Genomic DNA, 18,619 nt, shown 5'->3' on the forward strand with positions numbered 1-18,619 from the left:
CATCTCTCTCTGCCTCTCATCTGTCTCTCTCTGTGTCTGTCTCTGTCATCTCCCCGTCCCTCTAGCTCAGTGTCCTCCTCCTGTGTTCTCTGTCTCTCTGCCTCTCTCTCCAGTGTCTGCCTCTGTCTCCCTCCATGTCCCCGAGCCCCTGCCTGCCTGCCTGGGGTTTCCCCGACTGCAGGGCAGCGGAAGGAAGGCCAGCAGGACACGCTGTGCTGGGAAAAACCAGCAGGTCTCCACTTCTCCCTTTCACAGCCTCCTCCCCCTGCCCCCACCCTCGGGGCCTTCCGCGCAGGGGTGGCCTGCACTCCCCAGGGGGCTGGGGCTCCTCCGCACCCTAATTCATCTCCCTAGGAGCCCGGCCAGTGAGTCAGACCTGAAGGAAGTCGAAGGGGGTCCTTGACCCTGGACTGGGCTTTCCCCTGGGCAGGTCCCAAGTCCTCACCACCTCCCCTCTCAAGTCTCCCATGACGTTCCCACCCCCACTCCTGAGAGCAGAGCTGGCCGCAGCCATGACCTCGCAGCTTCTCCTGGCCCTTGTCCTCTGGGCTGGCTGCCTGCCCTGCAGTGGAAGGAAAGGTATGTGGGGTCCCTGGGGGGCCTGGGGGACCCAGGCAGACGGACATGACGCGCGGACTAGCCTCGGATCATGTCTGAGGTGGGAACTCACAGGCCTCCTGTGTGCCCACTGGTGGGATGGGGTTACCCTCCCATTGTACAGATGGAGGAACTGAGGCACAGAGAGGCAGTGCCACATTAGGGGTGGAAGCATGTCACCCTTGTGGGTGATAGGGACTGGCAGTCACAGCTTAGAGGTATCCATAGAGCTGCACAGACATAAGTACGAATTCAAGTCATAGTCATTCATTTTGTTTCTTTTGGTTTCTGTTTTTTGAGACGGAGTCTCTGTTGCCCAGGCTGGACTACAGTGGCACCATCTCGGCTCACTGCAACCTCCACCTCCTGGGCTCAAGCGAGATTCTCCTCCCTCAGTCTCCCGAGTAGCTGGGACTACAGGTGCCCGCCGCCACGCCTGGCTAATTTTTTGCATTTTTAGTAGAGACGGGGTTTCACCGTGTTAGCCAAGATGGTCTCGATCTCCTGACCTCATGATCCACCTGCCTCGGCCTCCCAAAGCGCTGGGATTACACGCTTGAGCCACCGCGCCCGACCAGGTTTCTGTTTTTTGAGACGGAGTCTCTGTTGCCCAGGCTGGAGTACAGTGGCACCATCTCGGCTCACTGCAACCTCCACCTCCTGGGCTCAAGTGAGATTCTCCTTCCTCAGTCTCTCGAGTAGCTGAGACTACAGGCGCCTGTCACCACACCCGGCTACTTTTTGTATTTTTAGTAGAGACAGGGTTTTACCATGTTGGCCAGGCTGGTCTCCAACTCCTGACCTCAGGTGATCCACCCTCCTCGGGCTCCCAAAGTGCTGGGATTACAGATGTGAGCCACCGCGCCCGGCCGACATTCATTTTGCACTAGAGAACATTTCCATGTCCTTGAAGACAAAATGGTTACAGCAGGGCATGGTGGCTCATGCCTGTAATTCCAGCACTTTGGGAGGCCAAGGCGTGAGGATCACGTGAGGCCAGGAATTCGAGACCAGCCTGGGCAACATAGTGAGACCGGCCCCCACCAATCTGTACAAAAAATTTAAAAATTAGCTAGATGTGGTGGCACGTGCCTGTAGTCCCAGCTACTTGGGAGGCTGAGGTGGGAGGATCGCTTGAGCCCAGGAATTGGAGGCTGCAGTGAGCTATGATTGTGCCACTGCACTCCAGCCTGGGTGACAGAGTGGGATACCTTGTCTCCAACATAATAATAATAATAATAATAATAATAATAATTTATAGGCTGGGTTTGGTGGCTCACACCTGTAATCCCAGCACTTTGGGAGACCAAGGCAGGTGGATCACCTGAGGTCAGGAGTTTGAGACCAGCCTGGCCAACATGGTGAAACTCCATCTCTACTAAAAATACAAAAATTAGCCTAGCATGGCAGTACATGCCTGTAATCCCAGCACTTTGGGAGGCTGAGACGGGCGGATCACGAGGTCAGGAGATCGAGACCATCCTGGCTAACACGGTGAAACCCCGTCTCTACTAAAAAATACAAAAAACTAGCCGGGCGAGGTGGCGGGCGCCTGTAGTCCCAGCTACTCGGGAGGCTGAGGCAGGAGAATGACGTGAACCCGGGAGGCGGAGCTTGCAGTGAGCTGAGATCCGGCCACTGCACTCCAGCCTGGGCGACACAGCAAGACTCTGTCTCAAAAAAAAAAAAAAAAAAATTACAAAAGAGAGAACACAGTAAAACCTCTCCCTTTTACCCAAGTTCCTCTCTGTAGATGCTTAAACCTCAGCTTCCCTATCTGGAAAATGGGCTAATAGTTCTCACTTTGATGCACTGCATTGGGGATAAAAGATGACAGACGCCTTTCGTCCATGTACCTATTTATTCCACAAGCCTTTATTAGGCACCTACCATGTGCCTGGCACTGGCTGGCAACGTGGCAGGAGCCCAGCACACAGGAGGGCTGTGACAATCTGGGGGTAAACCAGAAGCTCACTCTTTCTGTCTCCCTGCAGGGCCCCCAGCAGCTCTGACATTGCCCCGGGTGCAGTGCCGAGCCCCTCGGTACCCGATCGCTGTGGATTGCTCCTGGACCCTACCACCTGCTCCAAACTCCACCAGCCCCGTGTCCTTCATTGCCACGTACAGGTCGGAGAGCCTGGAAGGGGGCCTCAGGGACACTGGACTTCCTGGAGAGCCTAGAACTCTGGCCCTGAGAGCCCTGGGGTCAGGAGAACTGGAGACCCAGACATCCTGAACCCCAGGCCGATGGAATTCTAGGGCAGTCCTGCCAAATAGAAATATACTTTCAGGGCCAGGCACTGTGGTGCATGCCTGTACTCCCAGCGCTTTGGGAGGCTGAGGAGGGCGGATTGCTTGAGGTCAGGTGTTTCAAACCAGCTTGGGCAACATAGTGAGACACTATCTCTACGAAAAATTTTAAAAATTGGTCAGGTGCAGCGGCTTATGCCTGCAATCCCAGCTACTCCAGAGGCTGAGGCAGGAGAATTGCTTGAACGCAGGAGGCAGAGGTAGCAGTGAGCTGAGATGGCGCCATTGCACTCCAGCCTGGGCAACAGAGCGAGATTCCATCTCAAAAAAAATAAAATAAAATACTTCCTGGGTTGGGCACCGTGGCACATGCCTATAATCCCAGCACTTTGGGAGGCTGGTATGGGAGGATCACTTGAGGTCAGGAGTTTGAGGCCAGCTTGGGCAAAATAGTGAGATCCTGTCTCTACAAACAATTTTTAAAATTAGCTGGGCATGGTGGCTCATGCCTGTGATCCCACAACTTTGGGAGGCCGAGGTGGGTGGATCACGAGGTCTGGAGATCGAGACCATCCTGGCTAACATGGTGAAACCCTGTCTCTACTAAAAATACAAAAAAATAGCCAGGTGTGGTGGCGGGCGCCTGTAGTCCCAGCTACTCGGGAGGCTGGGGCAGGCAGGACAATCACTTGACACAGGAGGTGGAGGTTGCAGTGAGCCAAGATCGTGCCACTGCACTCCAGCCTGGTGACAGAATGAGACTCCGTCTCAAAAGAAAAGAAAAAGAAAAAAAATTAGCTGGGTATGTTGGTACCTGCCTGTAGTCCCAGCTACTCTGGAGGCTGAGGTGAGAGGATCACTTGAGTCCAGGAGTTTGAGATCAGCCTGGGCAACATAGCAATATCCTGTCTGTACTTAAAATCAAAAAAATTAGCTGGATGTAGTGGCACACATCTGTAGTCCCAGTTACTTGGGAGGCTGAGGTGGGAGGATCACTTGAGCCCAGAAGTTAGAGACCAGCCTGGGCAACATACTGAGACACCTGTCTGTAGTAAAAAAATGTAAAAATTAGCCAGGAGTGGTGATGAGGCACCTGTAGTCCCAACCGCTCTGGAGGCTGAGACAGAGAAGATCCCTTGAGTCAGGAGTTCAAGGCTATAATGAGCTAGGATCCTGCCACTGCACTCCAGCCTGGGCGCCAGAGGGAGACCCTGTCGTGAATGAATGAATGAACGGATGAAAGAATGAATGAACGAATGAAAGAATGAATGAACGGATGGATGGATGGATGGATGAATGAATGAATGAATGAATGAATGAATGAATGAATGCTGACATCCCAGAAACCTTTAGAATACGGGACCCTAGTATCTAGCTTGGGTTGTAATACCCGACCTGAGCCATCAGGGGCACTGTGATGTTGGGGCCCATGCCCCGCTCCCAGGAGGGTGGCACGGCCACCACCAGGACCCCACCCTGGGATGCCCATCCGCTGCCCTTTCCTGTTCCTGCCTCTCCTTGGGGTCCCGGGTCAGGCCCGGCAGCAGGAGGTGCTGAGGCCACAGGCGCTCCCCGAGACGCTCAGCGAGCCCCACCCTGTGCAGGTTCGGCATGGCTGCCCGGGGCCACAGCTGGCCCTGCCTGCAGCAGACGCCAGCGTCCACCAGCTGCACCATCGCGGATGTCCGGCTGTTCTCCATGGCGCCCTACGTGCTCAATGTCACTGCCGTCCACCCTTGGGGCTCCAGCAGCAGCTTCGTGCCTTTCATAGCGGAGCACATCAGTGAGTGCGGGCGGCCCTGGGCGTGGGGGCGGAGCTGCCGTCTCCTTCCAGCTCCCCCCACCCCACCTCACTTCCCACCTGTCCTCCAGTCCTGCGGCTGCACCTTCACACTTCAGCAAAAATCTGACTCCTTCTTCCTCCTCCTCTACCAGTACGTGGAGCACCCCCATCATTGACAGCCCAGTCCCCTCCATCCTGAGCCCTGGCCCCACAGTCTGTCCTTCCCACAGCAGCCACCAGAGGGCGCCTGAGAGCACCTGCGTCAGGGCCCGCCCCTCTGCCTACAGTCCTCCATGGCTCCCACCCGCCTTGGGGTCAAAGCCCAAGTCCTTCCTACTGCTCACCAAACCCTGGACAACCTGCCCTGTCTCCTCCATGCCCTCCCCTCCTCCCTGTCTCCCCCTTGCTCACTCTGCTCTAGCCACATGGGCTTTCTCGATGTTCCAACATGCCAGGAACGGTTCTGCCCCAGGGCCTCTGCATGGGCAGTGTCCTCTACGTGGAACACCTGTCCCCATGACTTATTCCCTCACCTCCTTCGGGTCTCTGTGCCTACATCACCTCCTCAGTGAGGCCTCTCCTGAGTAGATTATTACAAATTGCAAGCCCTGGCTAGGCCCGGGGGCTCACACTTGTAATCCCAGCACTTTGGGAGGCCGAGGCAGGCAGATCACCTGAGGTCGTTTGAGACCAGTCCTGGCCAATATGGTGAAACCCTGCCTGTACTAAAAATATAAGAATTAGCTGGGCGTGGTGGCAGGTGCCTATAATCCCAGCTACTCAGGGGGCTGAGGCACGAGAATCACTTGAACCCGGGAGGCGGAGCTTGCAGTGAGCTGAGAGCGTGCCACTGCACTCCAGCCTGGGCGAGAGAGCGAGACTCCATCTGAAAAAACAACACAAAATAAAAAATGCAGCCACTGCCATTCTTGCACTCCCCAGCTTTCTCCTCTGTTCTGTGTGACTACGGATTTCTCATTTCCTGCCTTCCCTCTGAGGGATTACGAGTTCCATGAGGACAGGGGTAGGTCAGTTAAGGTCACTGCTGTGTCCCCTCTGTGGCAGCCCCAGGCACACAGTTTCTCAATAAATATTTGTTGGCCGGGCGCGGTGGCTCACGCCTGTAATCCCAGCACTTTGGGAGGCGAGATGGGCGGATCACAAGGTCAGGAGATCGAGAACATCCTGGCTAACCCGGTGAAACCCTGTCTCTACTAAATAATACAAAAAACTAGCCGGGCGAGGTGGCGGGCGCCTGTAGTCCCAGCTACTCGGGAGGCTGAGGCAGGAGAATGGTGTGAACCCGGGAGGCGGAGCTTGCAGTGAGCTGTGATCCGGCCACTGCACTCCAGCCTGGGCGACAGAGCGAGACTCTGTCACAAAAATAAATAAATAAATAAATAAATAAATAAATAAATATTTGTTGGTTGAGTCAGGCATGGTGGCTTACAGCTACTCGGGAGGCTGAGGCAGGAGAATCGCCTGAACGTGGGAGCCAGAGGTTGCAGTGAGCTGAGATCGTGCCACTGCACTCCAGCCTGGGTGACAGAGTGAGACTCCGTTTCAAAAACAAAAAACAACCAAACCAAATATATATATAACATGTTGGTTGGTTGAATGAATGAGTGAGTGAAAGAATGACTGGACTTATTGTCCCCTAACGCTGCTTCTTGCTTGTCCGTCAGTCAAGCCCGACCCCCCAGAAGGCGTGCGCCTAAGCCCCCTGGCTGAGCGCCAGCTCCAGGTGCAGTGGGAACCTCCCAGGTCCTGGCCCTTCCCAGAGATCTTCTCACTCAAGTACTGGATCCGTTACAAGCGTCAGGGAGCTGCCCGCTTCCACCAGGTGAGGAGGATGAGGGGGAGGCCGGGAAGCGCGGTGCCCGGCAGAGGGAATGGCTTCTACCAAGACCACCAGGTGTGCTGAGCTCTCGCGTAGAGCTTGGGATTCCAGGTGCATTAAATAAGGGCAGTCCAGGCCGGTGCGGGGGCTCACGCCTGTAATCCCAGCACTTTGGGAGGCTGAGACGGGCGGATCACGAGGTCAGGAGATCGAGACCATCCTGGCTAACACGGTGAAACCCCGTCTCTACTAAAAAAATACAAAAAAACTAGCCGGGCGTGGTGGCGGGCGCCTGAGGCAGGAGAATGGCGTAAACACGGGAGGCGGAGCTTGCAGTGAGCTGAGATCCAGCCATTGCACTCCAACCTGGGCAACAGAGCGAGACTCCGTTTCAAAAAAAAAAAAAGCAGTTCGGCAATCTGATTCCTGGGCCTCTGACTAAACAGATGGAAAGCAGGGGCTCGCACAAGCAGTTGCACACCCGCTTTTGTTGTTGTTGTTCTTGTTATTGTTTTGAGACAGAGTCTCGCTCTGTCGCCCAGGCAGTGGCACAATCTCGGCTCACTGCAAACTCTGCCTCCCAGGTTCAAGCGATCCTCCTGCCTCAGCGTCCGCAGTAGCTGGGGTTACAGGCACGCGCCACCACGCCCGGCTAACTTTTGTATTTTTAGTAGAGATGGGATTTCACCATGTTGGCCAGGCTGGTCTCAAACTTCTGCTCTCAGGTGATCTGCCTGCCTCGGACTCCCAAAGTGCTGGGATTACAGGTGTGAGGCCTTCATCTGGCCAAATTAACCATTTTAAAGTGAACAACTCTGGTCGGGCAGGGTGGCTCACACCTGCAATCCCAGCACTTTGAGAGGCCAAGGTGGGAGGACTGCTTGAGTCCAGGAGTTGGAGACCAGCCTGGGCAACATAGTGAGACTCCCATTTCTACAAAAAATTTAAACATTAGTTAGGTGTGGTGACACACACCTGTGCCCCCAGTTACTCAGGAGGCTGAAGTGGGAAGATCACTTGGGCCTGGAAGATTGAGGCTGCCGTGAGCCGTGTTGGCACCACTGCCTTCCAGCCTGGGCGACAGAGAGAGACTCTGTCTACCAACTTAAATAAATTAAATAAAATAAAAAGCATGGTTAGGCTGGGTGTGGTGGCTCATGCCTGGAATTCCAGCACTTTAGGAGGCCAAGGCAAGCAGATCACTGGAGGTCAAGTGAAACCCTGTCTGTATTAAAAATACAAAAGTTGGCCAGGCATGGTGGCTCATGCCTGTAATCCCAGAACTTTGGGAGGCTGATGCGGACAGATCACGAGGTCAGGAGATTGAAACCATCCTGGCTAACACGGTGAAACCCCATCTTTACTAAAAATATGAAGAATTCGCCAGGCGTGGTGGTGGGTGCCTGTAGTTCCAGCTACTCCGGAGGCTGAGGCAAGAGAATGGTGTGAACCCGGGAGGCAGAGGTTGCAGTGAGCCGAGATCGCGCCACTGCACTCCAGCCTGGGCAGCAGAGCAAGACTCCGTCTCAAAAAAAAAGGGCTGGGCGCGGTGGCTTATGCCTGTAATCCCAGTACTTTGGGAGGCTGAGGCAGGTGGATCACGAGGTCAGGAATTTGAGACCAGCCTGACCAACATGGTGAAATCCCACCTTTCCTCTAAAAATACAAAAATTAGCCGGGTGTGGTGGTGGGCACCTGTAATCCCAGCTACTCAGGGGGCTGAGGTGGGAGAATCACTTGAACCTGGGAGGCAGAGCTTGCAGTAAGCTGAGATTGCGCCACTGTTCTCCAGCCTGGGTGACAGAGCGAGACTGTCTCAAAACAAACAAACAAAAATTAGCCAGGCTTGGCGACGGGCGCCTGTAATCCCAGCTACCTGGGAGGCTGACGTGAGAGGATTGCTGGAGCCCGGAAGCAGAGGTTGCAGTAAACCAATATTGCCCCACTGCACTCCAGCCTGGGCGACAGAATAAGACTGTCTCAAAACAAAACAAAACAAAAAGCATAGTTAATATAGTGGGACCAGGGGTAAAGGGAGGTATGGGGTCCTAGCCCAGAGATCCTAGTTGAGTTCCGAGGAGGAGAAAGAAGAGGATTCTAGGGATCGGGGTGTCCTGATGAACAAAGACCCTCATGGGTGAGACATCCGCAGGGGCTAGTGTGGTCCAGGAAGGATTCGTGAGAGAAGTGGCTCTGGGGGCTAAACAGACAGAGGCTGGGATTGGGAGGAACCCATGATGCTATTTGGGGTGGGGCCGTACAGCTGGGGCCAGCGTCCTGGATTGGAGCCTGCAGCGGGCAGGGAGGACTGCGGGGTCCGTGGTGTGGTTCTGTGCACAGTGGCCCCTCTCCATCTTCTCGTTCTAGTGACCTGACGCTCTCTCTTCCCTCAGGTGGGGCCCATTGAAGCCACGTCCTTCATCCTCAGGGCTGTGCGGCCCCGAGCCAGGTACTGCGTCCAAGTGGCGGCTCAGGACCTCACAGACTACGGGGAGCTGAGTGACTGGAGTCTCCCCGCCACTACCCCGATGAGCCCGGGCAAGTAGTGAGGGCTTCCCGCTGCCTCCAGACACGACCTGGGTCCTCGCCACCCTAAGCCCCGGGACACCTGTTGGAGGGTGGATGGGCTCTGCCCAGGCTGGGCTGGAGTCCTTGCTTTGCTGCTGGGCAACCTCAGATGACCAGCTTTTCCCTTTGAGCCTCAGTTTCTCTAGCTGAGAAATGGAGATGTACTACTCTCTCCTTTACCACAGTGCGGGGCTTACTGAACCGTCACTGTGAGATCTTTTTTATTGTTTAATTAGAAAAGAATTATTGTTGGGCTGGGCGCCGTGGATCGCACCTGTCATCCCAGTTATCAGGAAGCCAAGGTGGGAGGGTGGCCTGAGGTAGGAGCTCGACACCAGCCCGGGCCACACAGTGAGACCCCATCTCTGACAAATTAATATAAAATAAATTAGCCAGGTGTGATGTGGCACACCCACAGTCCCAACTGCTTGGGAGGCTGAGGTGGGAGGATCGCTTGAGTCCAGGAGGTTAAGGCTGCAGTGAGCTGTGATCATACCATTGCCTTCATGCCTGGGCAACAGAGCAAGACCTTGTTTAAAAAAAAAAAATCTGGCCGGGCGCGGTGGCTCAAGCCTGTAATCCCAGCACTTTGGGAGGCCGAGACGGGCGGATCACGAGGTCAGGAGATCAAGACCATCCTGGCTAACACAGTGAAACCCCGTCTCTACTAAAAAATACAAAAAACTAGCCGGGCGAGGTGGCGGGCGCCTGTAGTCCCAGCTACTCGGGAGGCTGAGGCAGGAGAATGGCGTAAACCCGGGAGGCGGAGCTTGCAGTGAGCTGAGATCTGGCCACTGCACTCCAGCCTGGGCGACAGAGCGAGACTCCGTCTCAAAAAAAAAAAAAAAAAAAAAATCATAGTTGAGGCCGGGCCTGGCGGTTCACGCCAGTAATCCCAGCACTTTGGGAGGCCGAGGCAGGCAGATCATGAGGTCAGGAGTTCAAGACCAGCCTGACCAACATGGTGAAACCCCATCTCTACTAAAAATACAGAAATTAGCTGGGCGTTGTGGCGCATGCCCATAATGCGAGCTATTCAGGAGGCTGAGGCAGGAGAATTGCTTGAATCTGGGAGTCGGGGGTTGCAGTGAGCTGAGATTGCGCTACTGCACTCCAGCCTGGGCAACAGAGTGAGACTCTGTCTCAAAATAAAAACAAAGAAATCATAGTTAAAATGAAAACTCCAGCTGGGTATGGTGGCTCATGCCTGTAATCTCAGTACTTTGGGAGGCTGAGGCAGGTGGATCACTTGAGGTCAGGAGTTCAAGGCCAGCCTGGCCACCACAGTGAAACCGTGTCTCTACTGAAAATACAAAAATTAGGCAGGCGTGGTGGCGGGTGCCTATAATCCCAGCTACTCGGGATGCTGAGGCAGGAGAATTGCTTGAACCTGGGAGGCAGAGTTTGTAGTGAACTAAGATTGTGCCATTGCACTCCAGCCTGGCCGACAGAGTGACTAAGACTCCGTTGGATAAAAAATACAAAGAAATGAAGATTCCTCCCTTCGATTAGATGAGATCCGGCGAGGACTCAGCCCTAAACCAAAGGACACAGACACCACAAATCCCCACTGCCATACTGTCAGGGCTAGACCAGGGGACATCATGGGCCTGGGGATGTCAGGGTGGGGGGCTGGAGGTTCCACCTGGAGTGGGATAGTAGAGTCCATTCAGGGGCAGGCATGGTGGCTCACACCTGTAATCCCAGCACTTGAGAGGCCAAGGCGGGTGGATCACAAGGTCAGGAGTTCAAGACCAGCCTGGCTAAGATAGTGAAACCCCATCTCTACTAAAAATAATAATGCAAAAAATTAGCCAGGCATGTTGGTGTCTGCCTGTAGTCCCAGCTACTCGGGAGACTGAGGCAGGAGAATCGCTTGAACCCGGGAGGCGGAGGTTGTAGTGAGCCAAGATCGCGTCACTGCATTCCGGCCTGGGTGACAGAGTGAGACTCCAACTCAAAAAAAAAAAAAAAAGAATCCATTCAGATTAGCAGTTAGGTTGATTCACTTCCTTCTTTTTCTCTTTCTTTTTTTTTATTGAGATGGAGTCTCGCTCTATTGCTCAGGCTGGAGTGCAGTGGCGCAATCTTGGCTCACTGCAAGCTCCACCTCCCGGGTTCATGCCATTCTACTGCCTCAGTCTCCCCAGCGGCTGGGACTACAGGAGCCCTCCACCACGCCCGGCTAATTTTTTGTATTTGTAGTAGAGACGGGGTTTCACCGTGTTAGCCAGGATGGTCTTGATCTCCTGACCTCGTTATCTGCCCACCTCAGCCTCCCAAAGTGCTGGGATTACAGGCATGAGCCACTGCGCCCAGCTGGTTCACTTCCTGAAAACCTGCCCAGATGTCAGCTCCATTGAGGATAGACACCCATAAGGTATGAGTGGCTCTGGGGAGATTTAACTGAACAGTGGGCAAGGAAGGCAGCCAGGCCCTGAAGGAGAGAGAAACAGCCTTGGGCTTGTCTGTGGGTTCCACTTGGGTCGCCAGTCAAAAGTCACCTCCTCCAAGAAGCCTTCCCTGACTACCTCATCTGTGGCAGGTAGAGTAACACTCCGCAATCCCTCAAAGACATCCATGTCCCAATCTCCAGAGGTCATGAATATTTTGCCTGACGCAGCCAAAGGAACTTTGTGGAAGTAATTACATTAATAATCTCAAAGATCTTTAAAGATTAAAGATCTTTCATCAAATTAATGAAAATGGGCCAGGCATGGTGGCTCACGCCTGTAATCCCAACACTTTATGAGGCCAAGGCAGGAGGATTGCTCGAGGCCAAGAGCTCCAGACCAACCTGGGCAACATAGTGAGACCCTCATCTCTAAAAAAATAAAACAGGCCGGGCATGGGGGTTCATGCCTGTAATTCCAACACTTTGGGAATCAAAGGCGGGAGGATCATGAGGTCAGGAGTTCGAGACCAGCCTGACCAATATGGTGAGACCCTGTCTCTACTAAAAAATACAAAAATTAGCCAGGCGTTGTGGCATGCACCTGTAGTTCCAGCTACTCAGGAGGCTGAGGCAGAAGAATCACTTGAACCTGGGAGGCAGAGGTTGCAGTGAGCTGAGATCGCACCACTGCACTTCAGCCTGGGCAATAGAGCGAGACTCTGTCTCAAAAAAATAATAATAAAATAAAATAAAATTTAATAAAATAAGTTAGCCAGGTGTGATGTCATGTACTCATAGTCTCCCAGCTAATCAGACTGAGGTGGGAGGATCTCTTGAGCCCAGGAGATCAAGGCTGCAGTGAGCTATGATCTCACCACTGCACTCCAGCCTGGGCAAAAGAGCAAGACCCTGTCTCAAAAAAAAAAAAAAAAAAATTGGCCGGTCTCAGTGGCTCACGCCTGTAATCCCAGCACTTTGAGAGGCTGAGGTGGGCAGATCACGAGGTCAGGAATTTGAGACCAGCCTGGCCAATATGGTGAAACCCCATCTCTACTAAAATACAAAAAAAAAAAAAAATTAGCCAGATGTGGTGGCACACACCTGTAGTCCCAGCTAATTGGGAGGCTGGGGCAGGAGAATCACTTGAATCCAGGTGGTGGAGGTTGCAGTGAGCCAAGATCGTGCCACTGCACCCCAGCCTGGCAACAGAGTGAGACTCTGTCTCAAAAAAAAAAAAGTATTTCTAAAAATTTAATAGATGCCAGGCACAGTGGCTTACGCTGATAATCCCAGCACTTTGAGAGGCTGGGGCAGCTGGATTGCTTGAGCTCAGGAGTTTGAGACCAGCCTGGGCAACACAGTGAGACACCATCTCTACAAAAAATACAAGTTAGGCAGGCATGGTGGTACATGCCGGTGGTCCCAGCTACTCTGGAGGCTGAGGCAGGAGGATTGCCTGAGCCCAGGAGGTTGAGGCTTCAGTAAGCTATGATCGTGCCACTGCACTCCAGCCTGGGTGAGACAGTGAGACCCTGTCTCAATAGAAAAAAAAAAAGACTAATAGGGATGGGGTCTCACCATGTTCCTCAGACTAGATTCCAACTCCTAGTCTCAAGCAATCCTCTCACCTTGGCCTCCCAAAGTACTGGAATTACAGGGCTGATGAGCCACCATGCCCAGTCCATTTTTTATTTCTGACCTGTAAAACTATAATGAATGTTGTAGACAGACGCAGTGGCTCATGTCTATAATCCCAACACTTTGGAAGGCCAAGGTGGGAGGATCACTTGACCCCAGGAGTACTAGACCAGCCGTGGCAACCTATCAAGACCCTGTCTCTCAAAATAATAATTTAAAATGTAGCTGGGCATACTGGCATGCACTTTTAGTCCCAGCCACTCAGGAGGCTGAAGGGGGAGGATCTCTGAGCCTGGGAGCTCGAGGCTGCAGTCACTGTGATCACAGCACCACACTCCACCCTGGGTGACAGAGCAAGACCCTGTCTTAGAAAAAAATATAAATACATAAAACAAATGCGTGTTGTTCTCAGACACTGAGTTGGTAGCCATTTGTTACAACAGCCATAAGCCCCTCAAGCATCACCTACAATTGCCCCCTTTCCATCACTATTCATGGTCAAAAGACAAAGCTGCAACCTTGGCCAGGCACAGTGGCTCACGCCTGTAACCCCAGCACTTTGAGAAGCTGAGGCAGGTGAATCACTTGAGGTCAGGAGTTCGAGACCAGCCTGGCCAACATGGTGAAACCCCATCTCTACTAAAAATACAAAAATGAGCCTGGTGTGGTGGCACAGGCCTGTGGCCCCAGCGACTTGGGAGGCTGAGGCAGGAGAACTGCTTGAACTCAGGAGGTGGAGGTTGTGGTGAGGTGAGATCACATCACTGCACTCCAGCCTGGGCAACAGAGTAAGACTGCATCTCAAAACAAAACAAATGCTGCAACCTATATAGTTCAGAGATCTTAATTGGGTTTTCTTTGCAATTCTGGAATCGGGCAACACCTCATTTCATCAGATCGAATTAGCTACTAAAACGCCAGCCGTTTGGTCTAGGTCTTGCTGCCGTCTGCACAGAAAGCCAATCACTGAGACAACAAGGATTGCCAGGGAGGAATGCTTTATCCTGGGGCTGCAATCAAGGAGAAGGGGTGGTAAAGTCCCATATGTCTCCCTGACCAACTAAAATTGGGGAGTTTACATAGCTGGGGAATGGGAGAAAACAAATTCAGGGAGGATGTTAAGGAAATAATCTCGATGGATGATGGGGTCTGGACTCTCATTGTCTGGATATGATGATCTGATGAGTTTCAGTTCCTTGCCTGATGGTCAGTTTCCTGAGGAAGGAACCAAGATGAGACAAATGTTAAGTTTCAAGTTTTAAGACTAGGGAGGATCCATTTCTTTGTTTATTCAAATAATCATAAGTGTTCGTTCTATGGAACAATTGGACCAGTTTCAGAATGTTTCCATGAGCTGAGCAGAGAATATTAGGGGTTCTTTTTCTTTCTTTTTAAAGTCTGTTGGCCGGGCGCGGTGGCTCAAGCCTGTAATCCCAGCACTTTGGGAGGCCGAGACGGGCGGATCACGAGGTCAGGAGATCAAGACCATCCTGGCTAACACGGTGAAACCCTGTCTCTACTAAAAAAATACAAAAAATTAGCCAGGCGTGGTGGCGGGCGCCTGTGGTCCCAGCTACTCGGGAGGCTGAGGCAGGGGAATGGCGTGAACCTGGGAGGCGGAGCTTGCAGTGAGCCAGGATCATGCCACTGCACTCCAGCCTGGGTGACAGAGTGAGACTCCTTCTAAAATAAAATAAAATAAAATAAAGTCTGTTAAACCTTCCACTTTTGCAAAGCAGGTTTTATTTATTTATTTAATTATTTAGAGACAGAGTTTCGCTCTTGTTGCCCAGGCTGGCGTGCAATGGTGCAATTTCGACTCACTGCAACCCCTGCCTCCCGGGTTCAAGTGATTCTCCTGCCTCAGCTTCCCAAGTAGCTGGGATTACAGGCATGCACCACCACACCTGGCTAATTTTGTATTTTTAGTAGAGACGAGGTTTATCCATGTTGGTCGGGTTGGTCTTGAACTCCCGACCTTCACCACCGTGCCTGGCTAATTTTTTTTTTTTTTTTTTTTGAGGTGGAATCTCGCTCTGTCCCCCAGGCTGGAGTGCAGTGGCGCGATCTCGGCTCACTGCAAGCTCCGCCTCCCGGGTTCAATTCACGCCATTCTTCTGCCTTAGCCTCCGAGTAGCTGGGACTACAGGTGCCCGCCACCACGCCCGGCTAATTTTTTGTATTTTTAGTAGAGATGGGGTTTCACCATGTTAGCCAGGATGGTCTCAATCTCCTGAGCTCAGGCAATCCGCCCTCCTTGGCCTCCCAAAGTGCTGGGATTACAGGTGTGAGCTACCGCGCCTGGCCCTTTCTTCTTTTTTTGAAACAGAGTCTCACTCTTGTTGCCCACAGTGGAGTGCAGTGGTGTGATGTTGGCTCACTGCAACCTCCGCCTCCCGGGTTCAAGCGATTCTCCTGCCTCAGCCTCCGGAGTAGCTGGGATTATAGGCGCCTGCCCCACGCCTGGCTAATTTTTGTACTTTTAGTAGAGTTGGGTTTTTGCCATGTTGGCCAGGCTAGTCTCAAATTCCTGACCTCAGGTGATCCGACCATCTTGGCCTCCCAAAGTGCTGGGATTACAGGCGTGAGCCACCGCGCCCGGCGACTATAACGATCGTAAAAGCATATATTGCTGCACGATATCAGGACCTCTGGACCTTCCATTGTTGTAGGAATGCATCCTCCCAGGCATTTGTAAGATGTTTTCTCAATTGTAAACATCTTATGACCCTGGGTCGTGACTGGCAGCAAATGTGCCTTGTTACTTTTAAGATGGAATTGATTTGTGGCCGGGTGTGGTGGCTCATGCCTGTAATCCCAGCCCTTTGGGAGGCAGAGGTGGGCAGATCACCTGAGGTCAGGAGTCCGAGACCTGCCTGGCCAAAATGGCGAAACCTCATCTCTACTAAAAATACAAAAACTAGCCAGATGTGGTGGTGAGTGCCTGTAATCCCAGCTACTTGGGAGGCTGAGGCAGGAGAATCACTTGAACCTGGGAGGCGAAGATTGCCGTGAGCAGAGATCACGCCACTCCACTACAGCCTGGGTGACAGAAGCAGACTCTGTCTCAAAAAAAAAAAAAAAGAAAAGAAAAAAATGGAGTTGATTTTAAAATGGTGTCACCCGGCTCTCCTATGCTCCTGTTTCCCTAACATTCTGATCATTCCTCATGCCCTGAAATGACCCTTTTTAATCTATTGTCTGTCTGTCCCATCAGACAGTGATCCCTGTGAGGGCAGGAATCTTGTGTCTTTTCTTTTTTAAAGTAGAGACGGGGTCTTGCTATGTTACCCAGGCTGGTCTTGACCTCCGGGGCTCAATCACTCCTCCCACTTCAGCTTCCCAAAGTGCTGGGATTCCAGAGGTGAGCCACCTTGCCTGGCTGGAGTCTTAGGTCTTGTTGTCTCATGGGTCCGCATTTAGTGAGCAAGTCATCTTGTTAGAGGCATTCGAAGCAGTGACTCCATTTTGAGTAGGGGCTGGGTAAAATAAGGCTGAGACCTACTGGGCTGCATTCCCAGACGATTAAGGCATATTGAGTCACAGGATAAAACAGAAGTTTGGCACAAGATACAGGTCATAAAGACCCTGCTGCCGGGCGCGGTGGCTCAAGCCTGTAATGCCAGCACTTTGGGAGGCTGAGACGCACGGATCACGAGGTCAGGAGATGCAGACCATCCTGGCTAACCCAGTTAAACCCCCTCTCTACTAAAAAATACAAAAAAAAAAAACTAGCCGGGTGAAGTGGTGGGTGCCTGTAGTCCCAGCTGCTCGGGAGGCTGAGGCAGGAGAATGGCATGAACCTGGGAGGCGGAGCTTGCAGTGAGCTGAGATCCAGCCACTGCACTCCAGCATGGGTGACAGAGCCAGACTCCGACTCAAAAAAAAAAAAAAAAAAAAAAGACCTTGCTGATGAAACAGATTGCAGTGAAGAAGCCGGCTGAGACCAAGATGGCAACAAGAATTACCTGTGGTTGTCCTCACTGCTACACTCCCACCAGCGCCATGACGGTTTACAAATACTATGGCAGGCTGGGCGTGGTGGCTCACACCTGTAATCCCAGCACTTTGGGAGGCTGAGGTGGGTGGAACACTTGAGATCAGGAGTTCAAGACCAGCCTGGCCAACATGGGGAAACCCTGTCTCTACTAAAAACACAAAAATTAGCCAGGCATGGTGGAACACGCCTGCAATCACAGCTACTTGGGAGGCTGAGGCATTAGAATCACTTGAATACTGGAGGCGGAGGTTGCAGTGAGCCAAGATCGCACCACTGCCCGCTAGCCTGGGCAACAGAGCAAGACTCTTTCTCAAAAGATAAATAAATAAATAAACGATTGCCACAGCAACGTCAAGAAGTTACCCTATATGGTCTAAAAAAGGGAGGTATGAATCATCCACCCCTTGTTTTAGCATATCATCAAGAAATCACCATAAACATGGGCAACCAGCAGCCGTCGGGGATGCTCTGTCCATGGAGTAGCCATTCTTTTATTCATCTACGTTCTAAATAAACTTGCTTTTGCTTTGCACTGTGGACTCGCCCGGAATTCTTTCTTGCACGAGATCCAAGATCCCTCTCTTGGGGTCTGGATCCGGACCCCTTTCCTGGAACAATCTGACATAGAGGAAACGTCCATGAAAGGTGGGGAGGAGGCTGGAGAAGGAATGGGATGGGAAGTCCTCTTTATTTTTATTTATTTATTTATTTATTTTTTTTTTTGAGACGGGGTCTCGCTGTGTCACCCAGGCTGGAGTGCAGTGGCGCGATCTCGGCTCACTGCAAGCTCCGCCTCCCGGGTTCACGCCATTCTCCTGCCTCAGCCTCCGAGTAGCTGGGACTACAGGCGCCCGCCACCACGCCTGGCTAGTTTTTTGTATTTTTAGTAGAGACGGGGTTTCACCATGTTAGCCAGGTTGGTCTCGATCTCCTGACTTCGTGATCCACCCGCCTCGGCCTCCCAAAGTACTGGGATTACAGGCTTGAGCCACCGCGCCCGGCCGGGAAGTCCTCTTTAAAGGGAAGGCACAGGTGGGCAATGGAGGGACATTTGGGAGACACTGCGTATGTTTAGGAAGTGGGTTTGGAGCCTGATCTTTAAGTCAATGTCTGTGACTCAAGAGGTGTCCAGGGTCCTCTTAAGTCATCCTATATGTGGCCCCAACCCCATGTGAAAGCTGCGGGCACAGGAACGATGTGTGGATTCCCAGAGCCCAGAATACAAGGCAGGCGCATAATACATATTTGCTGATTAAAAGAATGAAGAACAAGGGCTGTCGCGACCCGCAGCCAGGTCACGTTACAAAATTTTAATGAGCCGCTGCCCGCTTCTAGGGGGCGCAGCGCACTCTACAAAACTCTCCAATTCCGTATGGATCCCGGAACCCTTATTTCGCGCTACTCAGGTTGCAACTCCGGAGGGAAGACGCCGGGACTTCCAGCTTGATAGACGGGGATTGGAACCAATGAAAGAAGTCGGCTATGTATGCTGCAGCCAATAACAGGATGAAGGAAGTGACGTTTACGGAAGTGAGGCTTCCGTCCGAC

General features: G+C 52.5%; 1 protein-coding gene across 1 annotated transcript; it reads left to right on the forward strand.

The window, feature by feature from the left end:
* The first annotated feature begins 258 nt into the window (after positions 1 to 258).
* Positions 259 to 9,447, forward strand: EBI3 (Epstein-Barr virus induced 3). The gene is made up of 5 exons (XM_015122509.3): positions 259 to 579; positions 2,592 to 2,724; positions 4,452 to 4,630; positions 6,316 to 6,473; positions 8,864 to 9,447. Exons 1-5 carry the CDS (start codon positions 468 to 470, stop codon positions 9,014 to 9,016), a joined length of 735 nt encoding a protein of 244 aa, XP_014977995.3. The 5' UTR covers positions 259 to 467; the 3' UTR covers positions 9,017 to 9,447.
* The last annotated feature ends 9,172 nt before the right edge of the window (positions 9,448 to 18,619 follow it).

The sequence above is a fragment of the Macaca mulatta genome, chromosome 19, assembly GCF_049350105.2.
Source record: "Macaca mulatta isolate MMU2019108-1 chromosome 19, T2T-MMU8v2.0, whole genome shotgun sequence".
In the NCBI taxonomy this organism is placed as follows: domain Eukaryota; kingdom Metazoa; phylum Chordata; class Mammalia; order Primates; family Cercopithecidae; genus Macaca; species Macaca mulatta.